The sequence below is a fragment of the Calonectris borealis genome, chromosome 25 (genome assembly GCF_964195595.1).
Source record: "Calonectris borealis chromosome 25, bCalBor7.hap1.2, whole genome shotgun sequence".
Lineage (NCBI taxonomy): Eukaryota > Metazoa > Chordata > Aves > Procellariiformes > Procellariidae > Calonectris > Calonectris borealis.
Window position 1 is genome coordinate 8076763 of NC_134336.1, and position 13880 is coordinate 8090642.

At 50.4% G+C, this 13880-nt stretch overlaps 2 protein-coding genes across 3 annotated transcripts; one reads left to right on the plus strand and one right to left on the minus strand.

The window, feature by feature from the left end:
• Positions 1-447: 447 nt before the first annotated feature.
• RPA2 (replication protein A2) lies at positions 448-6112 on the minus strand. 2 transcript variants are annotated; one of them, XM_075173779.1, is made up of 9 exons: positions 5730-6112; positions 5417-5529; positions 5199-5300; positions 4997-5110; positions 3274-3348; positions 2509-2622; positions 2110-2220; positions 1833-1927; positions 448-1082 (listed from the first exon to the last, which is right to left on the minus strand). In XM_075173779.1, the coding sequence occupies exons 1-9, from the start codon at positions 5743-5745 to the stop codon at positions 998-1000; spliced, it is 825 nt and encodes a 274-aa protein (XP_075029880.1). In that variant the 5' UTR covers positions 5746-6112; the 3' UTR covers positions 448-997. The 2 variants fall into 2 exon arrangements, with proteins under 2 accessions (XP_075029880.1, XP_075029881.1); XM_075173780.1 differs by having other exon boundaries at positions 5802-5944.
• Positions 6113-6146: 34 nt separating this feature from the next.
• Positions 6147-12541, plus strand: SMPDL3B (sphingomyelin phosphodiesterase acid like 3B). The gene is made up of 8 exons (XM_075173778.1): positions 6147-6228; positions 6339-6558; positions 8234-8331; positions 8885-9028; positions 9626-9798; positions 9952-10132; positions 10721-10854; positions 11603-12541. Exons 1-8 carry the CDS (start codon positions 6177-6179, stop codon positions 11993-11995), a joined length of 1395 nt encoding a protein of 464 aa, XP_075029879.1. The 5' UTR covers positions 6147-6176; the 3' UTR covers positions 11996-12541.
• The last annotated feature ends 1339 nt before the right edge of the window (positions 12542-13880 follow it).

The following is a 13880-nucleotide window of genomic DNA, read 5'->3' on the forward strand; positions in this document are numbered from 1 at the left end:
TTGTGCAGAGAAACAGGAGATGCAAATCTGTTATCTCCACCCCAATACATCACCAATATCAACCCTGTTGTTTCCTAAATTAGTGGGGTTTTTTGTTATGCTTTAAAAATAGTTTAAAGAAGAAAAACTTGTACCACTTGATGCAATTCATTTGCGCTTCAGCTAAAGTACTTTTGGTGGCAGAAATGATCCTGGCTATATTTGGAACACTGATACAACGTGTAGCTTTGTTCAGTAGTACAATTATTTAATTTCTTAGTGTCCAGACATTCACTTCAGTTTGACCTTTTAAAGCAATTTACATCAAAAGCTAAGGAAAAAAAAATTACTGGAGTTAAAGAAACTCTGAAAGCATGGGCTGTGCTTTTACCCACATGGCTAGGTTTTGTCAACGCAGATGGTTTTCTTCTTTAGGGAAGAAGAAAAGCCTCTAGAGCCACACACACATACAAGACTACCCAAGTTAAAATTTTATTGGAAACACTGAAAAGCTCTAGTAACAAGATCACCTCATAGTACAAATATAGATTTAAATGCATAAACTAAACCAATTAAAAATCTATTCGTGATTACTGTACATAAGTGGAATATTACTCTTGGCTACCCAAGAATTTCATTGTGAATGAAATGGAATGAAAGCTGAGTTAGGAGAAACAGCTCTAGAAACAAAAGACAATCTGCCCAGAGGTTCTTCTTTCTAATACAGGCATCCTCTAAGGAGAGAAAAACAAACTAGAGGCTCTGAAGCTCTGAGGAGTTCAGTTTTCCCTTGTCTGTTTATGCTTTCAGTCACACGGTCACAGCATATAATTGAGTCCAGTTAACAGAATCCTGTACGTTCTGCTTGTCCTTGAATTCCAAGGAAGCACTCACAGAGTAACTGGGACTTTCACAGGCTAGAAAGAGCAAAGCTCACCTTCCACGTCGCAAGGCTCGGCAGGATAACTTGATTCATGGACAAGCATTTGCTTAGAACTAAATCCAGCTGGAAGTAACTTCACTCAGCATCCGTCGACTTATAGTGATCATCATCCACAGTGGAGTAGATATGTCCCTCGCTGCTGAGGAATTCAACGGCTTGCCTTTGAAGGAAAAAAAAAAAAAAGCAATTGCTAACTAGTTCATATCAACACCTTCCTCTCAGGGATTTCCTATTTACAGACTTCTGGCATCTGCCAAGGGAAACTCTCGGTGGCTCTATGCTGCGAGCAGTTTAAGTCCTGCTTCACCAGTCAGTAGGTACAGAAAGTTTCTCCAATGCTATGGCAATATGCTCCCCCAGCAGCTCTTAGACTCTGCCTGCCACAGAGGGGAAGGCCACCACTCTCAGTACTTCCCAGGTAAAACAGTACCTACCGCTCTGCTTCAAAGGGGACAGAACACAGAAAGATAATGGATGTTAATTACTGTCTTTAGGCTTCACTGTTTTCCTAAGTCTCAGGATGGAGAAGTTATAAGAGACAGCACAGGGCAAGAGAACAGAAACAGTCTATTTCCAAGTTTTGATCGGTGTGCAGAGAGCAAGGTAGTCCTTGAACAGGAGAAAATACTGCTGAGGCACTGCAGTACTCCCAGGTGCCTATTACTTTGCTACTGAACTGCTTAGGGAGTGAAGCATTTCATCAGCCCTTCAATGGACAACGGCTCATTCTAAGCTGTTGAAGACTTCAAAAGCTCTGGCTCACTACTGCATCCTACTGGGAACATCTGAAATTACTAGTGCTGTTGAACAAGTAAGGATCTGGGCTTGCCCACTACTTTCCTGCCTCCTTTTATCAGACTCCAGGAGGGACCGCCTGGATTTCCAGAATCCCTCGTTTCTACACACTTACTTGATTGTTGACATGCTCATATTGTGGAGCTGAAGCTTCAACTCTTGAAGACTCATACCTTCTGGGACAGGGCAGTTTTTAATCAAGTTCAGCACCTGCAAAAGCAAGAACCACCATTAGCACACAGCTAAGCTTCTCTATCATCGATGGACAGCAAGGTCGAGGAAGAACTATCCGTCTTCAAAGAGTAACTGAGCTTTCATTTCTCTGTCGTACTTCAAGCCGCAGTAGCCCCTGCTGCAACTGCTGTGTTCCTGGAGAAGCCGCTTGCACCTACCTGACTCTGATGCGCTGTGAGTCCATTCACTGGCAGGCTGCCACCTCCTCCATAGCCCCCCACGTCAGCTATCCCAGCAGAGGAAAACGACTGAGGCACTCTTGATGCTGACTGAAATTACAAGAGTAAAATTGCTGTGGTTACACGGGCTGCCACAAGCCCACGGCATTAAAGACTCAGTGTTATTTCAGAGAGACAGTAATTAAAAATAGATTCCCAAAAGAAATTCCTGCTGCAAATTCCCGCTGGAAATGGACTGCAACACAATCTCTCTCCGAGGAAGCCAGGACTCCTGTTACACCTTCACTGTAGCCCTCCAACAGCTTCAAGCTTTCCAGCCCCACAACCGGTATACACTTTGGTCCAAGATGGAATCAGGATCTTCAAGTACATACGTACCATAAGATTTTTTCTGAGGATCATATGCGCGTTCACAATCTCTAGTATGTGTGTGGTGAACTCATTCATATTTTCCAGAGGCATGATCTTAAATGCCACCAAGCTTTTCTTATTCTTTCAGAGGAAAAAAAAAAAGGCAAACAAAAAAAATTAACATCACAGCAACAGGAACATGCTTAACAGTCAATCCAACCATTCTCTTCAGAACAGGGATAGTGGTGGGTAGGGAGCTTGTCTGCACGTAACTAGTCCAGAACTTTCCGATTTACATTTTCATACGTGATTTTGCAAGACAATGCAGACAGGATAACTTCTCTTTCTAACTGGCTGGTAATTAATTGCACTTTGCTTTAACACATGCACCATTATTTGAATATTCATTCATGTATTTAGTTATGAGGCAACCACACCACATAATATGCTACAAGAAGCATCCCCATTAACCAGAAGCTGGTCTAAGCTCTACAGTACAAACACCCAAGAACCTGGTGTCCAGTACTCTGTTCTGCTGAAAACAACGCACTGATGAAAAATGGCGTTTTAAATGGGTCCTCTGTCTTTTGCATTTAGGAACAATTAAAGTGTTATTAAATACAGCCCTGACAAAAACATTGAAGGATTTGTCCACAGGAAAGGATGAGCAAAGACCACAATTAAGTGGATATTCTAAAAGAGCCCACTAACACCGTGCCAGATCGCCAATCTTTCACACCACTGCTCCAACCTTGTGACTTGAGGAGTCAGACATGGGTAACGTCATCTTACCTGGAAAGAACGAAGATGACCAGCTACTTTTACATAAGTTCCTGGAGGTACCACAACATTCTCGCCACCTGCCTCCTAACAGAGCGGAAAAGGAGAAAGGAAGGTTTTGCCGATTCATGTTTCCATTTCTCAATTATCACAATAAATTACTTAGGAAAGAAGGCTTATCTCAAGCAAACACAAACAGCATGCATTCCTATCTCCAGTAAGAGCAGTTGGGAGACCATAACCGTAAATGAAAAATAAAGAAAAAAAACTATTTGCTCGTTTGAACACAGTCTACACTTGACAGCAGTCAAAGCCAGTTGTCTGCTCTGCTGTCTCTGTCCACTGCTGAGAGGTTTTCACAAAGCAACCAGAGGAAAGAACCCTCAAATAGTAAAAAAGCAGGTGTCCAACTATGTAACTTGACTAGGAGAATGGAAGCAGTCCAGAACCTTTTTTGCAGTTATGATAAACTTGCAGTTAAGCCAACTGCAAGTTTGCCCAATTACTCTGCCAAAGTTGTTCAGCTGTTTGCCTTCAAATGTGTTACAATAACATGGGCTAGCTTTAAAGGCCTGCTATAACCAGTGAAAATTATCAGCACTTTAGGAAGCATGCATCAGAAAACAAGACAATATTCATCAGTACACATCTTTGCCTCAATCACCAAGCCACGCAGAAAAATCTCTGTTCACTCCCTCTCCTTGTATTTGTACACAATTGTTAATGTTAATCTTAATCAACATTAATCTTCAAAGTGTTATCATCCTGTGTATAGCCCTCACCCAGAACTGGGTTAAAAGACCAGTTAATAAGAAACCAGAATGATGAAGCTAGTGAGTGGGTGTTTGATTAGAGGAGATCAAGATGTATATGTTTTAATTTAAGAACACTATGGTGATAGATAGTTTAGTTTGTTGTGGATTCTATATTGCTCGCTTCTGTAACTTTAAACAATGAAGACTTGTTGCTTAGAAGTTAGGTAACTAACAGGTGTGTGTTTTAGAAGTAGTAATAATTAATTTTAGCTATGGAAACTATAAACAGACGTGGTCCAAGCATGGCTCAGGGACAAATTGCGACCCTATAAGGTAAAGAGGAAATAAGTTCATGAAGAGTTCACTACCCTACCGACCACCAGACACCACCTGAGACCCCCAAGAAGACCCTAAAGGTTTTAGTGCGCATGTGTTTAAGATGATGTAATATTATAATTAGTTCTCGGAAATGTAATGAATATGTAACAAGGAAATTTAAAATATGTATGAGAAGCATGGATATAAACAGAAAGGTGACTAGACCAGGTGTGCTTGATTTGTGGCAAGTCCACCGAGCACCCAGGCCTGAATAAAACAATATCTCTCCTGAGCGTGTGGAATTGGTTACTTGCACGCCGGGCACGAATCCGCTTTTCGGACAACACAAAGGTACAGAGCATGCACCTCTCAGTTCAGCTATGAAGTAACGGTTGAGCTTCAGCAGTTAAACTCTAAAAAATTATTCAGAGTGATTCAATGCAGAACCACATATGAATTACAAAATAGGAGAAGAGTCACGAACACCACCAGTGATCTCTGCTACAGCAGCATCTCCCTTGGCTTTCCCTTGGCCTTTTCCCTTAGGGGCATGTTATTCCTAAAACACTTTTCATAATAGCCACATCTTTTCGATAGGTTTTCTCTCTTCACTGCTCCCAAAGCTTTTAAAGAAGCATGCTCATAAGGAATACAGTGCTTACATCAGTATCAACCCACTGCCTGACATCCATTGGGGCTGCCGTCATGTCGTCCACTTTGTAGAGAATGTTTGTTGGTGCCTTCTCAGCATGCCGGATTATCCCCATAATGGTGACCTGCGTTGGAAGAGGGAAGAGTTTATCCGGGAAGCGAGTTTGTTTCACTCGCAGCCTTCCCGCTCGCTGCTTTCCCCGCGGCGCCCACCTGGGAGATCTCCACGTCGCGGATCCGGAAGGTCTCGTCGACCTGCTCGGCTGCCAGCAGCTGCGACACGGTGCAGGGCACGATGTTCTGGGAGCGGATTCTCTGCAAGGAACGGCGGGGCCGTCAGCGCCACCGGGGAGCGGCCGCCCCTCTCCCCCCTCCTCCGGCCGCCGCGGCCCAGCGCCCCGGGACCGGCCGAGGCCCCGCTCCCGGCCTACCTGCTTCTTCTCCGCCTGGGTGCCGGCGGGGGAGCCGAAGCCGCCCGGGGACTGCGTGTAGCCGCCCGCGGGCCCCGAGGTGCCCACGGCGCTGTACCCGCTGTCGAAGGTACCTGAGGGGGCAGAGGGAGAGCCCGTGAGGCGGTGGCGGTGACGCGCTCCTCGTCCCCGCCGCCGCCGCCATCACGGGGCGCGGCGGCGGCCTCGGCCCCCCCCGTCTCCAACGGCCCCGGGCGCCCCACGCCACCCCCAGGCGCCGACCCCGGCCGGGCCGGGCCGAGTCCACCCCGGTCCCGCCGTCCCCGGCCCGCACCGTGCCCGCTCCACATGGCGGCGGCCGAACGTCGGGTGCCAGCCGACCCGCGCGCACCGCCCCTCCTCGCACCGCCGGCTCCTGCTCAATCCGTGGGCGCCGCTCCGCCGGCCGGCAGCCAGTCGCGGCCCTCCGTCTTCCGGCTCCTTCCAATAGGGGGAGGCCGCGGGGAAGCGGCCGGCGCCATTTTGAGTGCGGGCGCTGCCCGGCCGCGCTGAGGTGAGGGAGGCTGTGGGGGAGGCGGGGCGCGCGGAGCGGGGCTGCGGGCAGGGCAGGGCAGGGCAGGGCAGGGCAGAGCAGAGCAGAGCAGAGCAGAGCAGAGCAGGGCAGAGCAGAGCGGGGCAGAGCAGAGCGGGGCAGAGCAGAGCGGGGCAGAGCAGAGCAGAGCAGAGCAGAGCAGGGCAGGGCAGGGCAGCGCAGCCCAGCCCAGCCCAGGCGCTGGCCGACATGCAGCGCGTCGCGCTCCTCCTGCTCTGCCCGCTGGCCGCGGCCCTGTCAGGTAAGGGTTAGGCAGCGTGCCCCGCTCCCCGGCCGGGCGGGGGGTCCTGAGCGGTGCCCGGCGGCAGCTCCGCGCCCCCCGCCCCGCTGAGCCTCGTCGTCTCCCGGCAGCGGCAGGGCGCTTCTGGCACGTCACCGACCTCCACTGGGACCCCGACTACGACGCGGCGGCGGGTGCCGGGCAGGTGTGCCCCTCGGGCGGCTCCCGGGCCGTGCCCGCCGCCGGGCCCTGGGGCAGCTACCTCTGCGACGCGCCCTGGCGCCTGCTCGCCTCCGCAGCCCGCGCCATGACGAACCGCCTGCAGCGGCCGGACTTCGTCCTCTGGACCGGGTGAGGGTGGGCCGGGGGTCCCGCCGGGAGGGGATCCGCTGCCCGGCTGCCCCCCAGCAGCGGCGGTCGGACGGGCTCTGAACCCGCTCACTGACGGGGGTTTCCTCAGCTCACCTTCTCCGTCCTCCCGCTGCAGTCCTGGGGCCGAGGGAGGGTGTCTGCCTCTTCAGAGAGCTGCTTCTCCGAGAGGAGAAACACCAAATATTCCAGGAATTGGCAGCGGGGGTTCTGGGGTTATGCGTTGCTCTCGGGCTGTGGCGCGATCCTGCCCGGGGTTGCCAGGGTTTGGATGCGAGAAGGGCCAGCCGGAGAGCCGGGGCATAGGGAGCTTGTGGGAGATCCAGGGCTCTTTATGTGGTAACCATTTTGGAGAGGTCAGCTAAGGATGGGCCTTACAATGCAAAATGGAGGCTTGGGGGAGAGCATAGCCGCAATGAGGCCTCTTGATGCCAGCAAGAGGCTTCCAAGAAGCCCCAGCAGTGAGAAACAGTAAGGTAAGGAAAGGATCACAATTCACTCTCCTTCCTTTTCTTTTTAATTGTTGCCAGTCCTGTCTGACTTCACACAAAGTCTGAGTACCTGAAACACCGGGGGGAACGGCACGTGCTCTTTCTGTTGGTGCACCAAGTCCTGCCTGTTAGAGGCAGTGGGAGGAGAGCATTGCAAAACAGACTTGTGGCATTTCTTCAAACTGTAAAGAGGCGCCTGGGAGACTTGTCTCAAAAAGGGGCTGTTTTGCTTTAGAAGTATGAAGAATTTCCCCAAATGGAGCATGTTTTCTCCTAGCATGGTCTCCAGAAGTGGGTACCCTATTCCACAGGAGGCCTCAATAGCACTTACTGACAGTAAAAGCTTTATTTTGCATGATTATTGTAAGTATATATGTCCTCTTGTAATGTTTTCTTTTCTTCTAACAGTGTAACATAAACCTGTAATCTGCTGTAACCTCCAGTCCTGGTTTGCAGTGCTGTTGCCTGACCCCACATTTTCATTTTCTGTCTCTGTGGATGATTGTTCCTACTTAGAAGTAGTTATTGGTCCTTATGAATTTATGTTGATTTTTCTTTTTCCTTCAAACTATTTCTCTTAGTTCTTTGACATCATTTTGAATTTTGGTCTTCCTCTGCGATGGGCTTGTTAACAGCCCAGCATCATCTAGAAGTGCCATAAGCCTATTAATGAAAACACTGAAGTGTTTGTCTGCTGCAGTTTTGGAGGCAGACCTCAATGATCAGTGCCTTTCTGGAGGCATTCCTTTGTTTCATTTTAATTAGAGTTGTTATCCTGCTGTTCAAACAGCCGTGCAAACAGCTTTGCTTCACTATTGCCGATCAGATGTTGACCTGAGATTGCAAAATGCTGTTCCTTGCAATATTTCCAGTCAGCGTTAGTGTCTTATTAAATGTACTGAGGCAGAGTGAACCTTCACTTCATATGTTTGCGTATAGATTTTTCAAGGTAGAATAAAGCGGAGCCAGTTTTCACTTTGAGCAATTCCTTGAAACTCCTTCAGTGCCTTGGCCAGTCAAATAGCGCTGGTTCCTGCCCCAAAAGTTTTGACTTTATTTTCTAGGAGGCAAAAAGAGAAATAAGCAAGTTTATCTGCCTTCCTTATTGCTTTAAGCATATTCCCTGTTAGTTACAGAGAGTGTCTGTGCTGCTTTTATTTTTCTAGAGATGATACTCCACATGTCCCCAATGAGAAGCTTGGAGAAGAGAAGGTTCTGCACATAATAGAAAATCTGACTTCTCTGATAAAAGAGACATTTCCAGGTAGGATTTGAGAGGAGAAGAGGGGAGAGGGGCACAGAGTCTCATGGGAAGAGCTTACCAGGGTGGAGAAATGATAGAATTGGGAAGGGGAAAGGCACAGAAAGGCTGTGGTCGTTGGGATTTGTTTGTCCTAGTTTCTGTATGGCATGAGGCGTGTCTGAATTGAGGCGTCTGATGCGCACTCATTGTTTCAGGCTAACTCACTCAGAAGAGAGGAAAATAAACGTTTCTATAATTAGTCATTGAGACAGAAAAAGCTGCAAGATTTCCTCCATGTCAGCAGTGGGGGAAGGAGCATTATTGATGGTGAAAGCTCGCTGATTCACCTGTAAAGCTGTGGCTCTGGGTGGCTTGTCCCGAGGAGGGATGGTCTTTGCAGTGTTGTACCCCCAGACAATGCAACCATATGTCTGTGGTGTGGATGATTTGCTTTTGCAAAGCTCTCAAGCCATGCAATTCTTTCCAAGTCTGTGAGTGCCTCAGGGAGCTTTGGTGCTAAGGAACTCTTGAAGCAAGCCTGGATTCCTTTGTGCCTCCTTTCCTCTGTCTCTAGATACTAAAGTCTATGCAGCGATGGGCAATCATGACTTCCACCCCAAGAATCAGTTTCCAGGGAAGGAGCACAGGATCTACAACCGAACAGCTGAACTGTGGCGTCCCTGGCTGAATGATGCTTCCGTTCCTCTTTTCAGAGCAGGTATGGCACTACATGGCACTACCATGTTGGCAGCACTCTGGGGAGATGAGGGTGATTAAAGAATACCACAAATAGTTTTCCCTGCTTCTATGCTCAGAGCAGCAGTATTTATAGAGTATTTGCAGAGGAAGGATCCAATTCAATGCTGATTTCTGGCACTGAGTTCTCCTGCATGTGAGAAAAGAAATTTCTTTATGCTTTGGTATCTCCTGCTTTTCTAGAGTTACTGGGAAGTGTCCCTACAGAGAATGCAAAGTGATGAGCTTCAGTGGAAGAAAAAAGATCTTTTAAGAAAGTTGCTGGTGCAGGCTAGCACTGTGGCTCTCTAGGGCTGCCCAGCTCCTGGTGCTGCACACTGTCCCCGTGCAGGGTCTCCCTTCACCTGGAGAGGCATAAGCATGACGAGGTACACGGGGAAAAGTCGCTCCAAATCCCCATCCTGGAATGGTCAGAGTGCTGCTGGCACCTTGCCCAGACAGTGACTCTGCTGTGCTACTGCCAAGGAGAGCTGAGAGGGACGACAACAAAGGGATCTGGGGTCACAGTGACCAGCATGACCAGACCTCCAGCTCTTTGCCTGCCGGTTGCATTTTTCAGGAGCATTCTACAGTGAGAAGCTGCCAGGCCCAAGGACAAAGGGACGAATGGTTGTCCTCAATACCAATCTGTACTATGACCAGAACGACGAGACAGCTGGTGAGGAAGATCCTGGAGGGCAGTTCCAGTGGCTGGAAGAAACACTGATCAATGCCTCTAGAGCAGATGAAATGGTAATAAAAGAAATGAATAAATAAACTTTGTAGAGGGCTTCTCCCAGCGTGGAAACTCTTCTCGCTCCTGCTGTCCCCTCTGTGCAATCCCAGCAAGCCAATGCTCTGTGGGAAGCATGGGCTTTGCATTCAGTGCAACTTTTCCTTGTGTAGGTCTACATCGTGGGGCACGTCCCTCCTGGCTTCTTCGAGAAGAAACGAGGCAAGCCCTGGTTCCGGAGTGGCTTTAATGAACGATACTTGAAAATTGTGCAGAAGCACCACAGCGTGATTGCTGCCCAGTTTTTTGGGCACCATCACACAGACAGCTTTCGAATGTTTTACAGTGATACAGGTACCGGTTCTGGCCACCCAAGCATTTGTGTGATAGCTCTGCCAAACCCCAGAAAATCACTGTTGATGAGAGTTTTCAGTGGCTGTTAGCTGAATGCAGCTTCTTCTGAGAAGCCAGAAAAGGCTTGTGAAATGCTTTGGTCAACAAGAGCATTTGGTTCCGATCTCCACTCCCAGCCTGTAGCTCCAGCCCTCCTTCCTATTTACCCTCAAATTTTGTTGTTTCCCCTCAGTGCCTTGCAACTTCTTGCCTGCTCCCTATTGATGGGCTTTGCACATCAGCTGAGATATAAGGGAGCAGTTACGAATCTTTGGGTGCTCTGGGTCTCCTTTGCTGAATGTGGTTCTCTTGCACACCCTCACTGCAGGAGTCTTTGACAGCAGTGGAAAGCCTGTTCTCAGCTGCAGCAGACCCATGTTCAATCCCTGATGCCATTCTATGTGCTGATCTTTATGCATGCGCTGTTGGGCTGGTGGCAAAGCTGCTCTTTGCAGCGTGATCGGTTCCTGGAGTGCTCACTGCAACGTGGACAGGGTGTGATACAAGCCAGGGTCTCCCATTCATGGGTTGTTTTGCCTTTCTGTTAAGGTTCTCCAATCAATGTCATGTTCCTGGCCCCTGGAGTGACTCCCTGGAAAACAACATTACCTGGAGTGAACAATGGAGCCAACAACCCTGGGATTCGGGTGATCCACTATGATCCAGACACCCTTCAAGTGTTGGTAGGGGATCCCCATGTGCTGCACACTGCAGTTTTAGAAGGGTGCTTTAATTCCTCCATGTGGTTTTAACAGGCAGGACTACAGGAGCCAAGCGGCTATGTAGGAGAGGACCTCAACCAAGATATTTCAGCCTCATGGCTAGCACCATGGTAGAGGATGCCTTTCTTTGCAATGGATAAAGCAGCTCTGTAGATGCCCCGTTTACATGTTTGTAGTATGAGAAATGAATGCTAAAATACACTCTGGAAAGCTGGGGATCTAGTGAAGCAGAGAGAAAAAGGGCAAAGAGGCTGAGAACAGAAGTTGTGAAAAACTTTTATTTGCTCACAGTTGAGAAAATAGCTTCACTCAGTAACGCTTCTCTAACCCTTGCTTCTGCCAGTGGACAGTGTTGATAGTAAATAACAGTGATTTTTAAAGCAGGCCAGGCTCAATTCCTGATGTTTGGAGATAAAAGTCAAGCAGAGAAAAGCCATCCCTTCATCCCTTAAGAAACAGGATGCTTATGTGGTGAGTTCTGGAGGCTCCCACCTGAGGTGTCTGTCCCCAGGTTCACATTTCGATAGAAAGCATCTGTTGGGAGGCAACTCACCCCTCACTGGGCTGGTGATGCGCTGCCTGCGGTGAATAGACATGTCTGTGGTGCTGCACACCAGTGTCTGGGAGAAGATTGCATCCTAGCCAAACATTTCACTCAAGGCCTGATCCTTTCCTGATTTGTCCTCATTCTGTTTTTCTCTCCCTGCAGGATATGGTGACTTACTACTTGAACCTAACTCATGCCAACATGATGGCCTCAACATGGAAGGAAGAATTCCCAGCATGGGAAGAAGAGTATAGGCTGACAGAAGCCTTCCAAGTCCCTGATGGCTCTGCACGCTCCATGCAAACGGTGCTGGAGAGGATATCGAAGGATCCACGCTATCTGCAGCAGTACTATGAGTTTAACTCTGTCAGATATGACCTCACCCCATGCGAGGATGCCTGCCGCGTGGATCATGTTTGTGCCATCAGGGAAGTTGATTTTACAAAATACAATGAGTGTGTTAAAACCAGCAGCTCTGCCTCTGCTGTCATCGGTGGTTGGCTTTTATTATTCTGCTTGCTCTTAGGACTTCTCAGTGCCCAGCAAGCGCTGTAATGACAGAGCAAGAGAAAATGAAGAGAGCATAGGTTCACGATGCACATGAATCAGCAATTGTGAATGCTTTTGGCATTGGAACTTACTTGGACAAGACAAAATCAGTGGCTTTTACTAAAAGCTCTATGATGATTTGAAATCTTCGAGAAAAGCTTGATGTGTCGGGAAAGCAGTGATTGCTACAAAGTCTTTTTGTGCCAGACTGACTTGGGTCAGTCTGTCTCACTTCTGCTGTGACTTCTGAGGTAGTCTCACAAATCAGATGAAGACCAGGCTTCTTCCCTGTGGACTTTAACTTACCATGGATGAGAGCTGTGAGCTGCCATGTGTTCCCGCGGAGTCTGCTGCCAGGTGTGTTCCTGATGTTGGCGCATGCTTCTCTTCTGGAACGACCTCACAGAAGGTCTTGTTTTGGTGGCCTTGTACAGTAGCAGCCTTGCCTCTGGTTTATGAGCAAAGCCCGGTGGGATTAGTTCTTCCTTTGACAGTGTATAAACTTCAGCAAGTTTGGGCCATGACTTTCACATGTCAGTGCCCAAGATGAGATTCCAGGATAAGAAGCTTGATTATTACTATTTTTTAATTTCCCCCCCCCGATGCTGAACATAAGCAGCTCTTCCCTTCTGTGCTTTCTTAACTCACATCCACTTAGTTTCTTCCTTCAGCTGGGCATTGCAAGCTGACCTTGACCGCTTTGCCATTAAGAAACACTGAACGATTGGGTGATTTACCAGCCTTGGGCTTTGCTAGCTTCTCTGAGATCCTCAGGGGAACCCATACAAAGTGATGGTGTTGGACCCTCTAGGTACGGGTGAACGAGACGCAGAAGAAATATTTGTGTGGCCTGTAAAACGCAGCTCCGGGCTCCCAGGGGTCTGGCTGTGGGCAGAGCGGGAACTCGCAAGGCAGTGGGGTGTCGCGCTCACAACACGCAGCCTGAGCACGCCCTGGATGGGCGCCAGCCCTGCCGGCTCCCATAGGTCACGTTCTGCCAGGAAGATGCGGGCAGGGTCCAAGAGCAGAAAGGGCGGCGGGGGCAAGGACAAAGCCTGCAAGTGGAGCAGCGTAAGCTGGGCATGCAGACATGGTGGCGTGCCCACCAGGGCAGCCGCGGTGGAATGGATGCCTCGTGTCGGAGGAGGAGCGAGGACGCAGGAGGAATAGCTGCCTGCGGCGCTGGGGCTTCGCAGTGGTGGTTGGTATTTGCCCCTGGAACCACGTCAGAGCGTGTGCCCGAGCGATGCTGCGGCTGCCCGAGACCTGCTGTGGTGGGCTGTGCTGCGGCGCTCCCCGGGCAGCCGGTTCAGCGCGGGGGTCTGGTAACGGCCGGGCCCCCCGCCAAGGCCTCCCCTCCCGCTCCGGGACCTGCGGGCCTGGCTGCCCCGGCTGGGGCCGCTGCCTTCCCCGCACCCTGGCAGCTCCCAAACCGGCTGCTTTGGTTCCTGTTGGTCTGCCGGTTTGTTTTGACGCAGCCTCCCGGACGGGTGGGGGTCGCGGGGAGGCGCCGCAGGTCTGGGTGCGGTGGGAGGGCTCTGCCCGCGGCTGCCTGGGCCGGTGGCAGCGCCCCGTCAGTCTCCGCGGTGTGGGACGAGGTGGAGTGAACATTGAAAAGGTGGTGGAAAAGGTAGCGCGGGTGCGGCTGATCCACCCCTCAAGGCCGCGGCTGTTCTGACGCGGGGCCGGGGAGGCGCTGCGTGAGTTCTGCTGGGTGCCGGGAGCCGCGCGGAGCTGCAGCGGGAGGGGCGGGCAGGGCGGGCAGGGCCGGCGGCGGGGCGGGCAGCGCCTGCTGCGTCCCGGGAAGGGGCAAGAGGGCGCCCGCCTCTCCCGAGGCGCCCGCGGGTGGTCGGGCGCGGGGGAGGCCGGGCTGGGCCCGGGGAGGGCGACG